Source organism: Scomber scombrus, chromosome 16 (genome assembly GCF_963691925.1).
Source record: "Scomber scombrus chromosome 16, fScoSco1.1, whole genome shotgun sequence".
NCBI lineage: Eukaryota > Metazoa > Chordata > Actinopteri > Scombriformes > Scombridae > Scomber > Scomber scombrus.
In genome coordinates, this window is record NC_084985.1 from 11,126,368 (window position 1) to 11,150,305 (window position 23,938).

Below are 23,938 nucleotides of genomic sequence, written 5' to 3' on the forward strand. Positions count from 1 at the left end.
GAGAAAGTTTTGATAATTAAGCCAAACTGACAAACTCTAGTTCTCTGGTTCCAGCCTCTCAAAGTTGAGGAAATGTGAGGATGCTTTATTTTTACATGTATTATAGCAAACTGAATTGTTTTAAAAGATACATAAAGATTTATTTACAGAAACATGTTTGCAAAAGTGACTGTAATCAGCAGTGTTGTTCCCCGTGGATTAAATAAAACAAAATATTAAGTATCTCGAAGTAAATGAGGCCAAGGTCACAGTAAGATAAACAAATATGACTTCTCAAGCTGTTTTTTTTTCAGGCATTAGTTTGCTAGAAAGGACTGTTTGTCCTTCTCCAGGGTCGAATTTTTGGTTATATAAATAAATTGTCATTTCAAAAAACACAAAACAAAGGACAGAGTCAGCGATGTGCTCAGATAATTGACACCAGGATGTCCTGATGACCTCCAGTAAACTGCGTCACTGCAGGTTTGAATGTGATTAATCCCCCGTGTGTCATCTCCACCAACTCATCTCCACTGTCTCTGCTATTCATTTCAGGAAAAGTGTCTGTCACAGCTTAGTTTGAGTGCCTGACTTGAATTACACTGTATTTGTTTCCTCTTGGGTCTGTCCCCATTTGATAGCATTATGTAGGCTGCTTCTACGCTCCCCCGCTGGTTTGCTTTGAGTACAGAAGGCCTGGAACCAGTGTGCCATAAATCTCAGGTGTGGAAATTGATCCATCGCCTGATGCAGCATCCAGTGGCGCCAAGCTGGTTTCACTCAGAGGAGGGAGAAACCTGAGTGAGGCGCATACATACACACACTTCAGGGTCTTAAACACACACACAAACACACCTCTGTTACTGTCTGAAAGAGTCTGTCTGATGGCCACCACATGCAGAGCAGGGTTTGAATGACTATCACATGAATGAGGAGGAAGTAAGGAGGGATTCTGACAACTATCAGATAGATTGTGATGAAATTTGTTTCACACATTAATGTTTCCCAAAGAATGAATTGTGTTCAACTTTCGATATAGCGCCAATTACTGGTCATAATTTAAAATGTCTCCAATACTGCAGAACTAATGACATTCCCTTCAGCCTCAGCAGCAAGTGTAAGGTGCTAATAAGTATTCGAACACAGTAAATCAAAATGCTGACAATGGTGATCATACCTGCAAAACGTCATATCTTGCACATTTCCAGGTCTATATTTTTTATACTGGTGCTCTACTGTTATCTTGTGACTTACAGTTCAAAAACTCCTTATCTTATACTAGCTGTTTATGCAGCCCCTCAGTTCAGCCTCTGTCTCCAACAGGTTGTTTAGTCTCTAACATCTAACGTTATAACCGTATATAAATGATAGAAAACCACAAAAACATGTTACGTCCCCTTCAAAGCACCTCTGTGCCTTGGTACAGCCTCACAGAGCTGCTAACCTAACTGCATACTGTGTGTTGCTGAAGTTGTTTCCTTCCATTTCTGTCTCCACAGCCTTAGTGAGCCGTCTCTCCTCACCCCGAAGGAGAGCACCATATTTGAGGGATTCTCCATCAACCGTCGTCCCAGTGTGTTACAAAAACGACCCCCGCCTCCTCCATTTTGGAAGAGTAGCCAGCCTAATCAGCAGCAGAACAATCAGCATCAGGTACAAAGCTGCAGCAGGCCGGCCTATATTCATTTCTCCCAGGCCATTCAGCCCAGTTCCAAGCCAAGACCGGTGAGGCGTCATTCACATAACTCGGCCCTGAGCCCAGAGATGGTACAAGGTGACCTCCAACCTTTGGCGATGCAGTGCCGCAACTCATCCTCTCAGGTTGAGCCTCTGTCTGTCGTCGGGAAGCCGTGTCTTCTGAGCTGCGGTCAACGCCCTGCCATGTCCACCGGTCCAGGACGGACCCAGCTTCATGTGTTTCTGCCCACTGAGGTGGAGGGTGAGGAGGTGGACAGTGAGTCTGTTGATGAAGGCTTCATGGATGAGTTGGACAGTAAGATAACTTCCCTGAAGCTCCAGCAAAGAGCGGCAAAGACAGTTACGTGACTGAGAGACAATAACAGATGAATCTCCTTCGTTACATTATATGGCCAAAAATATGTGGACACTATTCTTGTGTAGCTGTTTTAATAGTTTGGGCTAGATTTATTTATTTATTTTAGAATAAAAATCACTTTTCCAAGTGTCCTGGCCAAGACAGGCAGCAACATAAACTTCAGACAAACAACATAAAAACAAGTAATACAGACAGATCTCTCATCAGTCAATATAAAATAATTAAATTGTGAATAAAATGACATTAATATAGGAAATAAAAACACAACCGTACAACTAGAATTAGACTGAGAAACAGCATAAATTTGAGGCATTAAACGCCTCCTAGCAAGCACTCTGACATTGGCAGATAAATGATGATGCTCATCATCTTTGCCTACAGCGAAGCTTTAAACCTGCCCAGAGAAACCAGTGACTGTAATTTTAACAAATTTTGTAGAAGATCATAACATCAAGGATTGAGAGCAGTATAGATAGGAGCTTGTTTACAAAACCATTTGAACCTTAGGCACAGTCAACAAAAAGATGGTCTGTAAGCGAGTTTCCTTTTAATGTACACACTGTAAATATGCTGGTAATAGCCCAAAACTGACTTTATAAATAAAGTAATGCCAATAGTAAAAGGAAACTTATTGCTACTACATAATGACATTTCAGACAACGGTGCTCTTTCAAGTTTGTGGTAACAGTTTGAGGAAGTCTCTTTCCTGTCTCAATCTGACAGTGTTGCTGTGCACGAAGCCGGGTCCATAATGGTTTTATCAACTTGACTGGCCTGCACAGAGCGGTGACCACAGTACCATCCAACACCTTTTACTTAAACTTAATCTCTTATTTTTTTCTTTTTAGAGTATACTTACAGATGGTAAAAAAAAGAGAAAATAAATGAAAAGGAAATAAAATAAAATAAAAATGTTAACAGAGCCTGTGGGGAGGAACAGGTCTACATTCTGTTTTGACAACATCACTATTTATGCATTCAAAAAAATGTGTATATTAACCATTTTCCCCAGCCTTTTGTAAAATATTATTGTGATTCGTGAGATTCTTGATCACTGAGACATCATCTTTGATGGTCGGCCATTGCTTACAATATGAGACCAGCTGTCAGGCAGTGAGGAGAATCTTGACCTACTATTGGTCTCCTGTATGCACAGGTCCCTCCATTTGTCCCAGGTATAAAACAAGATGGGATTGAAGGATTTCATAACCCCCCAATACACACAAAACGGAATGTAAACCATCCCACAGGTATGGTATTTTCATGCATCTTAAAAATGTGTGTGGTTTGGTTTCATGTGGTTAGGCCTACATAGTCTCCAGCATGGCTGTCGAATATTCATTTGTTTAATTTTAATTTTGGGTGTGATGAAGTAAAGAATTTGATTCTTCCAAATAAATTATCTCCATCTTTGTGACTGTGTAATGGTCCACATCTTTTCTGGGACTCTCATTCAGTTCTCTTTTCCATTTAGCCTTAACATATAATATTCATTTTAGATTGTATTAAAAAGGGTGCAGAGTTAATACAAGTCTGAGAATAGCATTATATGCATTTAATTATTATTTATTATGAGATGTATATATAATGTTTCCTGATTTTTTAATATGATACCTCATTAGGAAATATCTAAAAACGTCCTTTATTAGGTCATGTGTTTTTTAATTCTTGAAAGCTTATCATTTCACGGTTTTGAGTAACTGTGTTATACCCATTCCACCCACTATTGAAATCTGAAGTCAGACCTTCTTGGTTTAAATTCACCATCAAAAGTAATCATTTTTAACAGTCCCAGTTTCTCTCCCAATTTCAAAGTTGTTAACAATGGAATACCATGTACTCTAGGTCTTTTACCTTCCCATATAAGTCTTGATATGAGCTTATTGCATTAAAGAAACTGGACTTGTGGGATATTCAAAGACAAATATTAGAATAAATATAACAAATGTTCATTTTTACTGCAATTATCCTGTTATTTAACCTCACTGGGAAAGTGGACCATCTGTCAATATCTTTCCTCATGTTGACAACAAAACGTTCAATGTTGCTTCGGTAGGTTTTTTGTTTTTTGTATACACAAGTATTTAGGTTATTTTGCTTCCCAATTTATTTTCAGTTCTTTATGTTTTTGATTTGGTGAACAGTTAAACATTTTAAGTATGTTTAATTTGTAAATGGAATATAAACTTTTGTTCCAAAATTGTTCACTGTGTCGCTCATGTAGATCATAATATCATCTGCAAAGAGACATGTTATGTTTTTGGTTGTTGATTTCTAGTCCCGTCATTGAAGTGTAGTGAATTGATGTTTTCTTTATTAAATCCAAATTTCTCCAATTCCCAGTTTACCCTGTCCAATGCCTATTTTGCCTCTAGGCTAATCGGTGCTGCTGGTTAATCATTTATGTATTCCATGTTCTATATAAGATAATTATTATACATACATCCATGAAACATGGTCACTTGTTCAACGACTGCAGCTGAGTTCTGGGAGGACGCATGCCAAAATAAACTATGATTTAAGCTGTTATCAACTTGAATTGCAGGCATTTTGTTGTGGATGTGTTGCTAAAAAAATATACTTTTTTACACTTACAAAAATTAAAAATAGCGTAAGCGTTGCACTTAAGACCCGTGGTCCACATGTGTCCGACCCGACCCGTACCCACAAATTACACAGTAGGTTATTTTTTACCCGTTTCATCACAATTTGCAGGTTTCCTGTCGGGTAGCTGTTGGTACCTGAACTGGTGCAGGACTCTGGACTACATCCATTATTTTGTTTAAGTCCATGGTAGAAATATTACAGAGAAAGTATTACTGCTTTCCATTTACCTCAGAAGTTGGAAGTTGGATCGAGTTTGAATGTTCCAGTTAGAAGTCAGAAAACACATTTGAAATGTCCACCTGGGAAGTCAGAAATCCCCACCTCTGAGTACAACAGGAACACACCAAAAGCTACACTACATACTTTTTTCCCTTAAAGTCCATGGTAGAAATATTAAAGTATATATTTAGTCCACACTCCAGATCAGTGGGTGGCGGTAATGCATCCTAAAGCTGTTTGCCAACCGCCAACAAAACCAAAAAGAAGAAGAGGAAAAAATATTTACAAAAATCGGGATTTTTGGCGCAAACATGGCGGCCACGGAAACAGGCGACGGACACCATCGACTGGCCAATCAAGGGTCGTCCGTCAGAGAAACTGGCGTGGTAAGGTTTCTTCAAGTTGTTACGGCTGTATGCACTCCTCATAACGCTGCTATATGAAAACGTTGTCGTCTGTAGCATTACACCAACTAGACAAGTTATTTAATGAGTGCTGTGGTACCGTGGAGGCAAAGCAGCAGCTAAGTGTGGCGAGCTAACATGCAAGCTGAGCTCTGTGCAGATGTGTTAGCTTAGCTCTATTGTTTACAGGTCATGAAATTAGTCCTTTAATATCAGCATAACATGTCTGAATCCAGTGGAGCGGTCCAGACAGAGGTAACTAAACCCGGCATGTTATAACCCAGCGCCAGGTTGAAGCTGTTAGCGTTGCGGCTGTAAGGCTGTAGTTGTGTTTACATTGCGAGGGCAGTGTTGCAACAAGCTAATGCAGGTCGTGCATAGTTAAATGTCGCCAAAAACTGCCCTAAACTGACTGATTGTGCACATGCATGCTAACTCTAGTTTATATGTATGAACAACCCGTGTTTTACATAGTTATTTTTTTGCATGCATGCATGTCGGATATTGCAATAGTCCATACGGGTGTGCAAACTGACCCCGAAACCTGCCCATTCAGAAACTTAAATCCCTCAAACATAACTTTATTCTGCCCATCAATGCCTATTATTAGCTGCACCGGGTGTTTTGTCAGCTTACCATTCACATCTATAACTATTTTCTTCAGCAGAAGTAGTTAATAGTTAAAGGACGAGTTCCCACTTGTTCCCAGTTCTGTCTTAAAACAATATTCAGGTGCTCAAATGAACATTGAAACATGTTTTTTATCTTTATTTTGCTGTAATCATTCCTCCAGTTCATACTGACCATTAGAAGATCCCTCCATAATGCACTCACAATTTTACTAAGGGGGGGACAAAATCCACACTCCCCCTCCTGTGCTAAAAATGTATTTAAACGTTTATTTGAAGCTAATATGAAGCTTCAGCCATCCAAATAAGTCAAATCAAATGGATAGCTTTAAACATTACGGTATTTTTGGTGCCAAACTTCCTCTCTTTGTTAGTATACTTCCACCACAGCTCAACAGGGAAACACAAATAGGGAATTTGATGCTAATAAACCTGTAAATGTGACAGATATCCACAATATGACTAACTCAGACTGCTGAAGCCTTATGTAAGCTTCAGATAAACTTTTAAATGCATTTTTGCACAAAATGACTGTGTGGACACACTGTGAATTTTGCCCTTCATTGCTTACATTGAAAACAAGTTTGACTGGGATCTTTTAATAGCCAGTAAGAACAGGAAGCATGATTACAGCAAGGAAAACCTCTTGTAGTGTTAATATGGGAACCTGAAAAATTGTGACTACATCCTTAAAAGGATATCTCAGTAAGATGTAATAAACGATATAGTGAGGCAGAAGTTATTTGTTGTGATCATGTACTAAAACACCAGTATCAGAGACAAACTGTAATGTCTGCACCGACCAATTTGTTAGTAATGATTGTTGTCTAATTAATATATCAACTGTGCCTCAAAACTTAAGTTATTTCTAAGTGGTAACATCAGTATAGTTAAAAAAAAACCAATTTCTAAACTTACTGTCCTATGCAGGTAACCGAGGGGGCAGACGGAGAGTCCAAGGAAACTGTTTTGGATGCTGGTGCATCAGCAGATGTTGAAGACACAGAGCTTGTTCCTGGATCTTCTAGACCGAGTGAACGTGAAGAAGACAAAAACTTTGTTGCTGCTGAAAAAATGGAAAGTAAAAAGTTAGAACATAAACAAACTGAGGCTGAGGTTGTTCCTCGTCCTGTTTCTGTATCTCCTCTAAATCAGTCACCTTCACATTCATCCTCCTCTAATGTGATAGTAAAAGACAACGGAGTAGAGGAAACGTCTGCAGGACCAGATGTGACCGAGGATACAAATATGGACACGAGTCACAGCAGCAGGAAGGAGAAAGCACACGCTGATGAAAAGATGGACTCAGACACGGACACTAAGGAGAACATTGTCACACAGGAGGAAGCAGAGTCCCTCAGCTGTAATCTGGGGGTTTCTACAGCCGACGACCTCGATGAGATGATGGACATTGGCACAGTGGATGAGGTGGAACAAGAAGCTCAGATGAAAGAGGAGGAACAGAGTTATTTGTCAGATGGGGACAGAAGTTCACCTGAGATTTCAAATACAGGTAAAATACAAGTTTATCACAAAGTTTTTGTGTTGATGCTGAGAAACATTTTCAACCAGCAGATTCAGATTGCAAAATAAAAGTCACATTAATGCTGGAGGAAGAAGTTTATTTTACACTTTATTTTACTGGTCCTTTAATATTATACAGATTGTCTTGTAAATGTTTATGCAATTTGCAGGTACGTAATGGTCAATTTTCATTCAGACATTTTGCAAAACGTGTGGAAAAAATGGCTTTAGTAATTTCTTAATTTGCAAAAAAATCTAATTTACATTTACAACAATATCTTTAACAGACTGAAAAATCTTACTTTTTCAGTGTGTAGTTTAGTGTGTCAAACAATATATCAGCATAAAAGGTTGTTTCTTAAAAAATCTGTAATGAATGAACTTGTAATATCAGTCACACGTAATCTCAATATATCTCAGTATTTTCAGTTTTTTGAATTGTCTGATTGATTTTTGCAAATTAACAACCTAAATATGAATTGGGCACTTACCAACCATATAAACCAACTTAACATGTGTCTTTCTGTTTTTCATAATTTGTACCAAATTGCACCAACCTTTCTGTAAAATGTCCTTAAAATGAACTGTTGCATATGGGCAAATTACACAGAACTGTCCATGAAATCCTACTTCTAATCTACTGATTATTTCTGCTGATTCTTTTTTTGATTAATCGTTTGGTCCATCCGACAGCATAATCTTTAAATATAAAATTTACTGTTATATGTGTTGAAGAAAATCAGCAACTTTTTACATTTAAAGAGCGGGGACTAGAGATTTTTTTGGTATTTCTCAAATTGAACTGCCCGAATAACTTTTTGTCTGATTAATCTTCAGCTCCAATTCTGAGTGTTGTACCGTAGAATTGAAACAACTGATAATTATTTAATTAGTCAGTAGAAAGAAAATGAATCTACAATGATCATTAATTAAAAGTATTCATGGATAATTTTATCAAGCAAAAATACCAAACATTAATCAGTTCCAAACTCTCAACTGTTTTATCTCTTTTATGTCAGTGTGAACTGAATTTATTTGGTTTTTACACTCGTGGTCAAAACAAAAACTAAACAAGCAACTTGAAGATGACTCCTTAGGCTTCAGGAAGTCCTGACAGGCATTGTACAGCAAATCTGAGAAAAATGCACCTTCATGGCAGTTTTCAAACATTTATTCATGCATAGAGGTAGAACTTTTGAAACTTGTAGATATTTAAAAGCTTCAGTGTTTTGTTCAAAGACAAACTTAGTCTTGCTTTTTTAGCTAAAACATTTGTTTTGCATTTGGAAGTTTTTCTACTGCTCCAAAAGCACAGAACTTCAACATCCCAGTAGTTTATTTTAATTTTGACTTCCCATTTCAGTCTCGGTGGCAGAGGAGAGTAACTCTTTTGAGGAGGAGACTGATGTGAAACCCACAGTGCTACCACCACCCTCTGAAGACGACCAGCTGGAGGGCGTGAAAGTGTCGTTTGACATGATGCGCTCCAGCTCATCTCCATCGTCCGAGGCCACAGCCAGTACAGGTGAGCGACCTCACAGGAGGAGTGTTTGAGTAAGATTCCCACCCTCATCATCTTGTACATTTTAAATCAGGACCAGCAATTCAGGAGCATCTTCTGTAAAATGTCTGTGTAATTTGCCAGTACTAGTGTAGTGCCCATGCAAAATCTGTTTTGGCGTGTGTTTTTACTACAAAGTCAGACTCTCCCAACTCTGCCACATATTGATAGCGGCTCCCTGACGCCCGCAAATGAGATCCAATCTCCCGGAATCTGGAGCGTGCAAGCAAAAGTGCGCGCTAGAGAGTGACTGCGCGTGTATGTGTGTGTGTATGCGACTATTAATGCAGCATGTGTGAGAGCAAAGCGTCCTGATAGCTCTGTGTTGCCGCTTATCCAAACAACGTCAAACTTGGCACTGCACTTACTCATGCCCGTAGCAAGACACCTGTCACGTTTGAAATCAATCGGATGAACGGTTTGAGACATATGCTAATGACAGACAGACGGACGTTCCTGTCATTTATAGATAGATGCAAATGTCCAGGAAATTTGTATAAAAGTAAGGGGTTTTTATTCTTTACTTCATCACATTGTTAAAAGCTCGTTGTAATGAATGATACATATTTTATTATGGTGGAATTACTGTTTAATATATTCACAAAACTAAAAAGCAAAAATCCAAGCACATATTCAGTTTTACTTCTGACTATTTCTAGCTTATTGGTCACATAACACGCTGAAAGATAATTTATTCTACAATATATCATATATTAATTCTGTTATGATACATTCACATTACACATTAGTCCAAGTACCACAGTGGGATATCCTCAGAGTGTAATGAGCATCCTCCACCAGGTCCCTTCATCACTGTAAATGTGTGGAAGGGAGTGGTGCCTCAAGGAAGGACACGTCACCTTTAAGTGTCCAGATGGTGGGATTTTGTCACTTGGGACGTGATTGATAAATGCAAAGCCTTCTTTACCATTAGGGAGTAAATGGCTGCTATTGCTGCATGTCATGTGGGATTTTATGGTTAAAGGAGCAAGCTGGTCCTCCATTTTATAAAAGGGACACGCAGGGTCTTCCCTGTTCCCATGCCAATGGTGCCCCTGTGAGATTTGGCAGTGGCTTTGCATGGACTCTCTGGCCCTCCTTTTGAACTGCTGGAGGAGGTTGACTTAAAATATCTAGATACAACACTTGTTTTGCAGTCAGTGATCTGATCTTCATCTTCCCAGTAATTTCTTTTCATTTTGAATTTCCATTTCAGTGTCAGTAGCAGAGGAGAGTAACTCTATTGAGGAGGAAACTGATGTGAAACCCATTGTGTCTTTTGATATGATGCAGTCAAGCTCATCACCATCGTCCAGAGCCACAGCATGTATAGGTGAGAGACCTCAGAAGAGTGTGTTGGATCCTTTTAAGAAATGCACATCCCATATGCACAATTTTACCTACACGTCATCTTGTAGTTCATCTTAAAAGAAGAAAAAAAAGAAGAAAAAAGCAAATGTTAAGGTGCATTTTGCATTTAATAATTAGCTCTGCAAGGCAAGGGTGGAGTGTTAGTAAAGCACTGAACAAACAAGCACACACAATAATAATTTTATTATCTAGTTTAAAGCAGTTAACTTAAATAACTTAAAGAAATAACCTAATACCATATATATAATATTTATGTAGGGTATTTTTTTATGTCTTTATTGGACCAAGATAGTCAAGATATTACAGGAGACCAGGGGGGGAAAGAGAGTCAGGGAACGAGAAAATAATTGGCAGATTACATTTTTTTAGCTTTTCAATCACAGACTGTCTATCAGGTTATTTGTAGGTTACTAGTGAATCAATGATTATTTGGTGCTTTTATGTTGTTTGTGTTGAAAAATGTTCATCCACATTAACAGTTAATTAAAAGTTCATGTTCCTGCAGGAAGAGAAGGCTCATCACCAGCGACCACGGTGAACGGGATGAAAGTAGCCAGGCAATCAAGATCAAGATCGGACAATGTAAGTAAAAATGTGAAATTTGCTTCAATGTGTTCAATGTGCATAAAAAGTAATTTCTTATGATGGTACCATGGAAGTTGACATGAAGTCTAATCATCAAAATCTACACCTGCTTCAGTCATAGAAGACCAAACAGACAATTGTTTTGTCATTTTTCTTTGTGGTAGGAAAGATCGCAGGCAGCAGCCAGGTCGTCTCCTTCACCACCTTTGGTCAAAGTGAAGGATGAGCCCATTGATGAGGACTATGACCGAGCTCTCATATCCTCTACACCTACAATGAATGTGAAGGATGAGCCCAATACTGCGAAGGTGGGTCTCACAAGTGTTTTTAAAGTTATTTGAATGTGAATTTTTTTGTCCTTGAATATAAAACAAATCATTCTTTTCCACTATTTATATCTAGGAAAAATATCCAGATCTTCAATATTCAGTATTTGAACTGAATCACTGGACCATTGCTGGCTTTTAACTGACCGTTATGTTGTTGACAGGAGGACTTGAGGATCGGATCGGTCTTCTCTGTGACTCCTGCGGCTGAAACGCAGACGCTTCCTGTCGTCCACCCCACGTCTTTGCACATGTGCTGTTCAAACTGTAAGAAGAGCCTGATGAAAGGACAGACAGCTTTCCAGAGGAAGGGCTCCCCAGCTCTCTTCTGCTCCACCACCTGCCTCACCACATCGCTCCCCACCGTCAAAGGTGTCAGTAAGATCTGCTACAACTGTCAAAAGTGAGTTCATTAGAAAGTATGTTTGTTTGTTTTTTTACCTGTTTGAATCAACTCAGCATTTTAAGGCTGCATCCAACTATTTTTAACTACTAATTTTTAATATTGATTTATCTGCTGATTACTTTGTTGATTCATCAATTAAATTTTTTTGTCTATATAATGTCATGAAAAATATGATATAATTTCCAAGTCTCAAAGTTGACATCTTTTAAATATCCTGTTTTTCCTGATCAACAGTCCAAAAACAGCATGTTTTTTTGGACATATTTGCTTAAAAAAATACTGTTGTATTACTGGTATTCAATTATTATAATAATTCTTGATATAACTAATTGATTTAATCAAGCAGTCAATGCAGCTATCCAACATTTAGATAGCTAAGACAGACTTATCGGTGAGAAAGAGTTATCAACTTCATACCGCTTCATTGTGACTTTATGACCAAAATTAAGTACTTCTGATTCTGGACCTCGTGTTGATCTTATCCCTCTCTCTTCTCACAGGGTAATACTTAGACCTCAGGACGTCATCCTGGCTCCAGATACTAAAGGAACTATGAAGGAATTCTGCAGCCAGAACTGCCTGACCTCCTTCAACTACAAGAAAAATGCCACCTTAAAAAAAATGGCCCCCACCCAAAAATCACTTCAACCACAGTCACTCTGCAGCATGTGCACCAGATACTGCGTTGTAAGTCAAACTGAATCTGAAAACTTACAATTTATATCTCTCTCTTATTCTCATAACTTAGTAAGAAAGTCATAATCTTAAATTGTCGAGTTCTGGAGTTGAAGGATTCCACTTAACTTTTCATACTATATAAAAGTGTGCAAAAAATGAGTAGTACACATAAAACCTTTTGATTCACTGTACCTAAAAACAATATTTTCATTTCTGAAATAACATGCACTACTCTTTTGTCATCCCTGCTCCAGAGTAAACATGAGGTGATCCTGAGCGGTGCTGTTCATAAAATCTGCAGCGATGCCTGCTTTAACCGTTTCCGTACTGTAAACAACTTGTCCATGGCTGGATGTGCAAACTGTGGCTCCTTCTGCCACAGCAAACCACTGTTGCTGAAGATGGAAGAAAGCAACAAAACTGTGTGCAATACAGAGTGTCTGGCCAAATACAAGGAGGTACATGAATCCAGTGTTTAAAGAACAAGACTAAACCTAAACCTTGTATATGTCTGAACCGTGTATGAAATGCTAGAGGGCTTTGAATTTGCCACCTCGTTACCATCAGACATGGGCATTGCAGCATTTGTAAGATGTTTGTTTGTGCAAGTTTAGGTTTATTTATTTGTATAGCACTTTTCAAACAGTAGTTGTAAGTCAAGGTGCTGTACACATAAGAAAAAACTTTAAAAATACTTGAAATACATTATACCAGATTTTGGTTGTAGACCAGGGGTTTTCAAAGTGTGAGACTGTGGGCCTCCTCTCACTTTCTGGATGTCTGTGGGATCTTTGTTATGTTATTTGACCACACAGACACTCAACAATTGAGCCAAGATAGTCAGATATGGCTCTTTGAACAGACTACACCAAATACATAAAAGAGGCCTGTCCGAAGGCTTTTATAAAACTACTGTATCTCTGAACTATCTCTTTAACCAAATTACACACATTTAGGCTGTTCAACGCGATCCCCTTTTAATTAACCAATGTAATAAATTATATTTTTTCACTTCCAATCACTGAGCCTACCCTGAAACCATTTGGAGCCCATCTGAGGAGGCCCACCTCTAACTTTAAAAACCTTTGGTGTGGACTACATGGTGGAAAATATATTATAATATTAAAACTTAATAAATTGACATGTTAACAGTCCTACAGCACCCTATTAAATAGTGTGCACATGTGAAACGTGACTGTGTCGTTGGGTTGGTGCTCTGTGTCTCATTACTCATTACAGTACTTTTTCTATGCCTTTTAACAGAAAACCAAGATATCTCACTCATGTACAATGTGTCGCACTTCCCGGCCGCTGCCAGAGATGGTTGACAACAGAAACAATGACGACTCGGTGAATCTCTTCTGTAGCAGCAGCTGTGTGATGGCGTTCAAGGTCCAGACTGTCAGTTCATCAGGTACTAAGTGACTGAAATAAATAATGTCCATAAAGCATTCTAATCAAAATTCAGGTTAAAGAGGTATATTTTAGATTTAAATAAAAAATATTAGCATGTCCAGCTGAAGACGGTCATACTGAGGTCTCATCTGCCCAAATATCAATCAAAGCAGAGTACTTTGGCCTCAATTCATTCTCCTGCCAGCTACGACTGTTCCCACCACAGAAAAATTGCTCCAGAATTAGTTTGTGAGTGGACTTCCTTGACATGGTCTTTGTGCATTTTTGGTCCATACATGAGTACCATTTCCATGTTCAGACTTGCTCAAATGAAACTAATCCAAGTCTGATTCATCTGGACTCACAGCTCAGGCTTGAAAACACCCATTATTACAGATTTTTTTTGGTGATTGCTTTCAATTTTATATTCCTGCTTTTGTCTTGTTAAACTTTTTTTTTTTCTTCTCACAGGTGCTCGGTTGAATTGTGATAATTGTGGAAAAAACACTGTACCAGCCTATCACCTCGCCATGTCAGATACTTCCATCAGAAACTTCTGCACTCTCCCCTGTGTTATGGCATTTCAGGTAATGACGCATGTAGATGTAAAATAAAGACTCAAGAGATAATGTATCTGAGTTATTTTACATTCGTTATAAATCTAAACTACATCTGCATGGTAAAGCATTGGTGAAATGATTGTCATACATTTGCAATCTGCAGCCTGATGATAAAAGAGAGGCACTGTTTATTTTTAATAACTGAACATTTAACACAGGGCCACATATATGGAACTATGATATTAATTATTCTGTCTTTAAATGTTATAATTCACATTTTGTAATTGTATTTTCTCAGCTGACATCAAAGTGCCTATTTGCTATCGAGTCGCGTTTGTGGGGAACAAATTTAGTGTTGGCTTTGTTGATTTTACAGTCATTGTTAACTCAAAACGTCCTTTTTTCCGCAGTGGTTTTTACTCTCGAATCTTTTTTTTTCTTCTGTAGGAAAAGTTCAAGAATTCCCAGAAACAGGTGAACGTTTTCACCAAGTTGCCAATCGGAACCACCCAAATCCAGTCCATCTCCCCTAACCAGTCCCTGCAAGAAGCCTCCAAAGAACTAGCCGTACTGAATTGCTCCCAGTGTGCTCTTAATATAACTTTTAAACCGGAACTCATCCAGATCAAGGTAACTTTTTGGGAGAGCATGTGTTTTAAAATGAGAGGGTTTATTGAGGATTCTTCTGTTCCCAAGTCAAGCTGATTTTTTTTTTTTTACAGCACTGCACAGGGATACGTTTTGAATGCATTAATCAATATTATATGATTTCTATTGATGCAACAGAAAAGTAGAGGAGGTCAAAAGGGCAAAGAAGTTTAATAATGCCTCAAGAAAGAGTCCTATGATAACAAGAGTTCATAAAAACCCAAAGAGATTCCCAGTGAGTGTCTGCTTGGCACCCACTTTGTGACACTTCAATTCTCATATCCTCAAAGTGAAATTAGATCAAAAACATGCACAAAGTACAAAATATAATATACAAAATTAAAACCTATGCTAAAACTAACCTACATTGTGCCGGTTCATACTTTAATATGTGCTAAAACACTTTAAAACATGCTTTTTCATTTCAAGTCAATAAAAAGGTCTGGGTCTGAAATTTTAATCTGTAACTTTCATAACTTTTGAACTCCAACTCACATTAGGCAAAAGGCAGCTGCACAGGTTACCAATCTGTCACACGGAATAATGTATAAGCACATAAAACTATATGAAAGCAACTTTTAGTAAATAAAAACATTGTGCCACATCTGATTTACTAATGATTATTGAAAGCAACAGTGTCTCTAGACCGGATCTTTTTCTCATTTTTTGTAATAACAACATACTTATGTTATAGTGAAAAAAGTGTAATCATAGGAGAGTGGAAATATGGAGAGTTGCATTGTATGTTTCTCTGTGTGAGTGCTTAATCTCACCAATGCCAACTTCGTATGTGTGCAGGACAAGATGGTTTTCGTGTGTAGCGCAGACTGTTCTCAGGAGTTCAAGAAGGCCAACTATGTGACAAGCCTGTGTGAATACTGTAAGATCGAAAAGATCACCAAAGACACCAAGAAAATTAACAACAAAGACTGCTATTTCTGCAGCGATGGTAAGTAAACCAGTGTCTAATTTCAGGAATATTTTTTTTGTAGGCTAGATTTTTAAATATATTACTTACTTATTACTTTGAGCAGAACATACAAAACACACAAGCACCATCAAAATGCATTTAACTGTTAACATACAACACATTTGGATCTTTTAAGCATCTCCTCTGCCTCCTCTCAGGTTGTAAGCTGCTATATAGGCATGACCTGTCAAAAAGCTGGGGGAAACACTGTCACTCATGCTCCTACTGCCACAGTGTCTCCAAGAAGCTGGTGACGGCGCAGTATGGAGGCTCCACTGAGGAGTTCTGCTCTGAGGAGTGCAGGTCCAAGTACACCATGCTGTTCTGCCATGTAAGCAATGCAGTTATTAAAGTCACAGTTTTACTAAAATGATGGTGATTATGATAATGTAGCTCTGCTGTTCTACACATTTACTCTGTTTTCCAGGTTGCAAAGTGTGACACCTGTGGCCGCAAAGGGAAACTAAAACAGAGTCTTCCCATGCTGGGAGAGGTGAAACACTTCTGTGACATGACATGTCTGCTTCAGTTCTGCTGTGATAAGGTGACGACACAGGGAGAAGTCTTCAAAGGTTTGTATTGTTGTTGCCTTTTCATTTCTTAATTTCATTTTTAATAAAAATGTTATGAACTAATCTGTAATTCCTCCCACTGTCTCTGCTGTGTTTCCTGCAGGTTTAGAAGAGGCCACGCCCGTGATTGCAAATGTCGTCTCGCTTGCAAAATCCCCGACAGTAAAACCCAGTACTCCCAACAGAACTGCCCAGCAAAGTACAAAAGAAAAACATACACACATAAACAAAGGATTTATGTGCTAAATGTCAAATAAGAGACAAAACATGCTGTGAACATTTTCAGTTAATCGCCAGTGTTGATGTCATTGTCTCCACAGGTACTGTCACCGAATTTCAATCAAAGAACTCTGGACATGTAAGTTATATAATTTGTATTTAAAGGTCCAGTGTGGAGAAATTAGTGGCATCTAGTGGGACAGACTTGGCAGAAAAGGAGTATAATATATGTAAGTATGTTTTATTAGTCTATAATCACTTGAAAATAATAATCATGTTTTTGTTACCTTCATATTGACGATGTTGCCATGTTGCACTGCCATGTTTCTACAGTACTCCAAAATGGACAAACCAAACACTGGCTCTAGAGAGGGCTTTTTGTGTTTTTCGCAAGTTTTGCAGACACAGTAGATTCTCCTACATGCTTGAAAGGGGAGGGTTATTCAATTGTTTTCAATCTGAAACCTCACCACTAGATGTCACTAAATCTTACAAACTGGTCCTTTTTAACATGAAGAAAAAAATAAATAATATGTATACAGATAGGGGACAAATTAAAGGAAAAACATATATAAATGAGCTCCATAATACTACATGTGACATGTATGAAAATGTTTGGGTTTTTTCTCATCATTTATCCGTTACTCAGGCCAGTATTCAGACAGATACAGTGAAGCCTCATCCTCCTCCTGGCCCCAAAATTCTGAAGAACAAGGCCCTGCTCTGTAGACCGTTGGTGCAGAACAAGGGGGTCTCCTGTAAAACACAGACCGTCGACGTCGAGGCACAGACAGGTAAAAGAAAATCTTACAGTGCTTCTGTGGTAATGAGATCTCTGCTCTGTAGTTGTCTGTTAACTTGTAATCGATATACAATATCTTGTATGTTCACAACTGCTGTATGATCTCTTGTTTATGTTTATTCAGCGTTCATATATTTGGACTAAATACTTGCCATGTTATGATATCATTTGCAACATTATCACGGATCAAGTTGAAATATTTTGTGATGAACAATTTTTCTTTTTCTTATAGATGACGTCTTGCCTAAACTCTTGATTGTGCCTGTTCCGGTGCCGGTTTACATTCCTGTGCCTATGAGCATGTACAGTCAGTGTACCCCCAAACCTGTCGGCCTGCCGTTTCCGGTATGTGAAACACCACAACCAATACAGAGCCTGGATTCACAAAGTTACTGTTAAGATACTTCTAGTTAATATGAACTATGACTTAATTTTCCTGATTTTTTAGTTTTTTAACTACAATGAGTTGTTCATTAAAAATTACCATGTCCTTATAGAGCTCTACATAAACTTAGTTTGCAGCTCTGATTCCTTCGCACTTAAATTAAATCAGATCTGAAACCGATCCTCTTATGATCAGGATTTCAAACTGAAAGACGTATTTAAGACACTAATTAATATTCAGCCTTTTCATCCTTTTGAAGACCCAGCACATAGGATGTTATATTTTCAATCTGTCTACCACAGCTGCCTGTTCCGATGTTCCTTCCTGTGACAATGGACAGCGCTGAGCGCATTGTGGAAACCATCCAGGAGATTAAAGAAAAGATCCCATCTGACCCTTTCGAGGCCGAGCTCATCCTCATGGCTGAGATGGTGGCGGAACAAGAGGAGAAGAATGACAAACGGGAGGAACCAAAAGAGAAAGTGGTGGCGAAAGAGACGGGCAGACATGAAGCACTGGCTCCAGATGGTAAGAGAAAGGGATTAATGAGTGAAAGGAGGGAATGGAAAAGGGATTATATTCATATTTGCTTTGCTTTTTGCTTATTTTAATATTTTGTCATCCTTTTCACAAATATTTAACACGTTTTCATGTTTCTTATGTTTATTTTACAGACCATGCCAGTAACTACAGTGACGACTTGGACACAGACGACTTGGACAGTTTCCTTAAAAACTGGGAGCAACCCTCCCCAGATGCTGGTTTCAGGTCACCCAATCGACTGTACGCCCATGAAAAGCTCAACCCAATCATAGACATTCCTGTGGGCATGCCAAGTGAGCCTTTCTCAGAGCCCCCACCTCCAGCCCCGCCTCCCATGGACATCGAAAGTGACTTTACTGTTGGTGAGGGGATGAGATAAACAAGTTGTTACAACAGTTGTTATTCTGGGTCCACACTTAAGGCTCACTTTAATATCAAACTTTACTTGTGTTTAAGACTTTGTAAGAGTTAATTAGATGCTGCAGTGTAGCCAGAAAAATAAAATCAAGGTCTTATCATTAGTGACATGAACAATCAGGGAAACTTGGTTTAAGTAGTAATGTATCAGGTTGTGTCATTGTTAGAAACTCTGGAGAAAATGGCCAGGCTGAGAGAGGAGTTCCAGCGATCATCGAGTTCTCCACCTGCCACTTCACCACAACAACAACGAAGACGACGGCAAGTTCACAGGAAAGCCCGAGAAAAGAAGGTAACTGCTTAGGAAAAGAGTGATGGTGATGTTTGTGCATTTAAGATTAGATCTGATTTTACTTGCACAAGTAATTAACAGTTAAGATGCTAAAGCTACAGAAAAGACTAGCTTGGATTTGGAATATCACTGTTCGTCTCACCCTGGTCATATCCATGATGCAGCATCCTCTCTCCTTCCCCACTTCATTTAAGGGTCGTAAGTCACAACGGTTGACAAAGGCAGCTGAAACGACATCTCAGAAAGGCTCCTCAAACAAAACAGAGGCTCCAGAGGTCCCTAAACTGAAAAGTCAATATGGAGTTGATTCTTGGAAGCGATGGATCCAGTGGAGACAAACTCAACCAAACCTGGAGAAGCCGCGCTTCGGTTGTAAGTCATTAAATACTAAATCACTAAAGCTAACCATGTGGAGGACATTTTCATTTAAAACACCTCTGAACAGTGAATTTAACATGTTTTTATGATTCTATCTTCAGTGAATATTAAACCTATTTAACCACAGAGAAAATGAAACCACAAACAAGCTTTAAGTGGTTTGAAGAAAGTGGTTTGCGTTAATCTTTGGGAAACTTGTCTTGAGTTTTTAGGAGATCTTCAGATATAGCTTCCTACCACTCCTGCACAAGTGAATGTTTACTATGAATTTATGTACAGCTGTGTAATGTCTTCGTGTATAAATCAAATCATTTTTAGTTAAAAAAAGTGTGAAAGTAAAAATGTATATTTAACTGTAAAGTTTTACATTAACTTGCAGAGATGGCACCTTTTTGAGATACATTCTTGGTTTCAGATCAATGACAGACCATGACTTTTGTCCAGGTGGCCTTGAGCTTCATGAGACCAGATTTTCTAGTTGTTTAATTGTGTTCTGTTTAATACATTATGTATCTCTGTACATTTTTGTATGATCTTACTCATGAAAAACAAGCTTATGAAGATTGTTTGTCAGTCATCACTTTTGACCTACTCTTCTTTCCTTTTATCCGACTGTCAGCACGTCCCATGGAGTTGAAGGAGGATATTCTTCGCTGCACAACAGCTGAGCTGAGCTATGGCCTCTGTTGCTTCATCACTGAAGTGAAACGACCCAACGGAGAGCCCTACTTCCCCGACGGCCTTTTCTACCTCTGTCTCGGCATCCAACAGGCAAGACTTTAATCATACTTACACAAATACACTTAACTTACATAACAGGAAGGAATCACAGTGCTGTTTCACCATGTACAGTTGAGCACACAACTAGCACACACTGATAAAGGTGATGAGGATATAGTCATGCATGTATGAACCATCGCTATCAATAACAGCATTAAAAATCTGTAAAGTCAACACCACCACCCTGCAAGTCTAAAATGTAGCTATTGTTCACAACATTAGATGATGTCTAAACTTGACAATTGGATGGCCAGCACTCAGACTTTGAAACACTCCTCTGGTACGACTAAAAAGTAGTACACCAGAAAACGTACTAAAGTAAAATTGATAATGATGGTGCTACTGTTTCTCTCTCTGTAGTACCTGTTTGATAACGGTCGTATGGAGAACATATTCATGGATCGCTTCTACAACAAATTCTCCACCGAGTTCACCAATATGCTGAGAAATTTCAAACCCTCAATCACAGCCAGTGGTGAGTCAGCATCCAAGTTCTAGTAATTTTATTTTAATATTAATAATTTAGTTAGTTTCTCTGTCACTTTGACCACATTTATATCAGGTGTCTCTCTTCTCTTCTGCAGGTTATGTCCATTCCCGTGTTGAGGAGGAGTTTCTTTGGGACTGTAAACAGCTGGGGGCGTACTCACCCATAGTTCTCCTCAACACCCTGCTCTTTTTCTGCTGCAAGTATTTCGGCTTCACCTCTGTGGAGCAACATCGCCAGCTGTCCTTTGCCCACGTCATGCGCTGCACCAAAACCAACCAGAACAACACCAAGACCACCTTCCTGCGCTTCTACCCGCCCATATCCATAAATGAGGCGGAGTCAGGTACCATCATGGCTGGGGGTCAGAATGAAATTATTAGTTTCATACTAACACTTTTAAGATAGAAAGCATATCAACAGTCCTCTTACACTGGAATCATCATTATTTAATTTCAACTTCATTCAAAGTTTGATATTCAGAGTTTTATAGGAATGTTTTTAAGGAAGTCAAGCATTTGGTATGCAGAAATGTTTTGCCAAAGACCTGATTCTTTGGTGAAATGCTGCACAAATTATCAACAAACTTTTCATCAGAGATATCTATTTAAATTCATGTAAAATCTATGTTATTTGAACCACAACAGATAACTACAAAATAATAATGCAGCTACTACAATGCTTAACTTTCCTAGTTTTATTTATTATGTTTGATTAGTTCTGGCCCAAACATAGAGTAATGAACTTGAACCTGATTAAATTGAAGTTGTTGTAAACATCTAGCAAACAAAGAGACAATATTGTTTTCTGTAAAACCTTCATCTGTGTCCATAATATAATGTTTTAACATCTATAATCCAAAAACAAGTTAATTAAACACCGATACACTGCAGCAGTAAGATAGAAGTATGAGCCTCTATTTAAATGTACTGTACATTCACAAACTTGGAAAGCACTATGGTGTTATTCAAAATGTCGTGCTACATAGTTGTTTTTTAACCAGTGGTTTCGTGTTAAATTGTGCACCAAGCACTTACCTGGGAAATTGATTTGTATTAAGGATAATGTGTTTGTGTGTATGTTTGTGCACTGTATCATTTTTAGATCCAGATGCTGTTCCAGTAAAGAGGCGTAAGGAGGAGGAGAGTAAAGAGGACATCCTGGAGATGAAGGAGAACACAGACAACCCACTCCGCTGTCCGGTCAGACTCTATGAGTTTTACCTCTCCAAGTGGTAAGTATGGTAACCCCCCAGCACTTTTTCTTTACTGTTATTATTTATTTACTTAGTGAACACTTTGGTCTGAAATGAACCTTGTGTCACTAGTTGGTCTCCTCAATCCAACATCTGTCTTCCCTCCAGCTCGGAGTCAGTCAAGCAGCGCACCAACCTGTTCTACCTTCACCCAGAGCGCTGCTGCATTCCCAACAGCCCACTGTGGTTCTCGTCCTCCCCTCTGGATGACAGCACCATGGAGGCAATGCTTATCCGGATCCTCACAGTTCGAGAGCTGCATCTCAAGACAAAGAAAGAGGGAGGGATGGAGCAGCATACGCCCAAAGACCCTTCATTTCTACCTGAAAAGGTGGAAGATGAGGTTTCAGAGTGATGAAGAGAGATGAGAACAGAAGTGACCTTTTAATTGGGGTAGCAGCTTGTGGTGTAAATATTTGTAGAACTTATGTTCATTTAAACACAACCTAATAAACTGAAATGGACAGAATAAACCTCTCACATGCATAACTAAAATGTGCTGAACGGTAAAGAAAGTCAGACTTCCTAAACCACATGTTGATCAGGATTTATAGATCTTCAAACGCACAGTGTGTAGCTGAAACTTGAGTAATGAGGTACAAGATTCAGTTCAGCCTTCAGACTGTTTACTACTGCTCAACTGGGCATGTGTCCTGTGTTTTGTTTCCTAAATGGTTTCTTCTCATGGACAATGCTACTCTTATTTCGTTCTGCTTTTGTAAGGCATGTACCTTTCTTAGTAGGAGAATGGTGGTCCTTGTTTGAAAGAGCTAGAATGAAAAACAGTCTTGATTTCTGTTGGTGTCAGCAGAGAAAACTTTGACCTCAGAAGCCAAACTGAACATGACTTTCTGCTATGTGGATGTAAATGACCAACCATCGTGTTGAGTGGCAAACCTGCAGTATAACTTGTTTTTTACACAATTCATCAGAAAATGCCGTCAATGAGAAATATGCTTACTAACAGAAAAAATATTTTTGCACAGATATACCCTGAGGGTTATTGGAAAGTTGTTCTTGGAAATTTAGGAAATTACAAACTGAATTTCAACACAAAAACGAACATTTCAGCAGCTCGTTGAAACTCACAAATTTGTTTATACCAAAGTGTGATATGAGGGTGGAGCGCTCCTTTTTAATTACATGTTTTAATTGACGTTTCAGGGGCCTATCCAACTTGCTGTGGCAAAATGAGTAGCAGATCAATCCACACAATAAACTGCTTATTCGCATTTGTGTTTCATATTTATTGGATAAGCTTTTAGAGGTCTACTCACTTGATTGTGAGATTAAACTGTCTTTTGTTTTTAATGAAAGACTCAGGCTGTGCTTTCTAGATTTCCTCCTCAATGGACATATTTTGATCATCGGTGTCCAATTAATGGGATGAAGAATGTTTGTTTGAATGTAGCCAAGATCGCTGAAAACAGAATTTTATCCCTTTTTCTTGACTGAACATACTGAAATAAAGTCTAATACTGAGTGTTTTGGACATTTTGGACGTGTGTCATCCAAAGCATCAGACTCTGACCTTTTGCATATCACACCTGGTGTTTTAGTGTATAAAACAAAATACTATCCCTTCACGTATACCTTGGTTATGTTAACCCCAGTCTTTAGGGTATCCACCTATACGGTTCTCTTGAGTATTTTCTATATTGTATGTTCTTTTTTGAATAAAAATATATACATATTGGCTGAGCTGCACGTTGCTGAATGTCTGTGTGCGGTTGTAATAATGACTGTATGTGTGCACGTCAATATGGGGACGGTTATATGAAAGCCCAACTACGTCCTCATAAACCATATAAACCAGTTATTCTGTGTGTCTGACTGACTGTCCTCCGCGGAGTCAGTCAGTGACGTAGAGCTCACTGATTGGTTGGAACC

The 23,938-nt window shown here is 38.6% G+C and overlaps 1 protein-coding gene across 3 annotated transcripts; it reads left to right on the plus strand.

Moving 5' to 3' along the window:
- The first annotated feature begins 5,173 nt into the window (after positions 1-5,173).
- Positions 5,174-23,725, plus strand: zmym4.1 (zinc finger MYM-type containing 4, tandem duplicate 1). Of its 3 annotated transcripts, none has more exons than XM_062435895.1 (28): positions 5,174-5,247; positions 6,825-7,407; positions 8,782-8,943; positions 10,196-10,312; positions 10,856-10,932; positions 11,100-11,243; positions 11,426-11,664; positions 12,168-12,354; positions 12,600-12,803; positions 13,609-13,759; positions 14,212-14,327; positions 14,748-14,930; positions 15,747-15,897; positions 16,077-16,249; positions 16,346-16,490; positions 16,594-16,689; positions 16,811-16,848; positions 17,359-17,503; positions 17,744-17,856; positions 18,199-18,424; positions 18,571-18,801; positions 19,024-19,148; positions 19,343-19,520; positions 20,146-20,297; positions 20,667-20,781; positions 20,891-21,139; positions 21,898-22,027; positions 22,157-23,725. In XM_062435895.1, the coding sequence occupies exons 2-28, from the start codon at positions 6,969-6,971 to the stop codon at positions 22,401-22,403; spliced, it is 4,533 nt and encodes a 1,510-aa protein (XP_062291879.1). In that variant the 5' UTR covers positions 5,174-5,247; positions 6,825-6,968; the 3' UTR covers positions 22,404-23,725. The 3 variants fall into 3 exon arrangements, with proteins under 3 accessions (XP_062291879.1, XP_062291877.1, XP_062291878.1); XM_062435893.1 differs by lacking the exon at positions 5,174-5,247 and adding an exon at positions 5,402-5,520; XM_062435894.1 differs by lacking the exon at positions 5,174-5,247 and adding an exon at positions 5,402-5,520 and having other exon boundaries at positions 11,112-11,243.
- The last annotated feature ends 213 nt before the right edge of the window (positions 23,726-23,938 follow it).

Excerpts from the sequence above, each read along its gene's own strand:
- zmym4.1 (XM_062435893.1), top strand. The coding sequence starts at position 5,488 with ATGTCTGAATCCAGTGGAGCGGTCCAGACAGAG. Across the intron at positions 11,244-11,425 it reads ATGAGCCCAATACTGCGAAG|GAGGACTTGAGGATCGGATC; the intron begins GTGGGTCTCACA and ends TGTTGTTGACAG. Across the intron at positions 11,665-12,167 it reads ATCTGCTACAACTGTCAAAA|GGTAATACTTAGACCTCAGG; the intron begins GTGAGTTCATTA and ends CTCTTCTCACAG.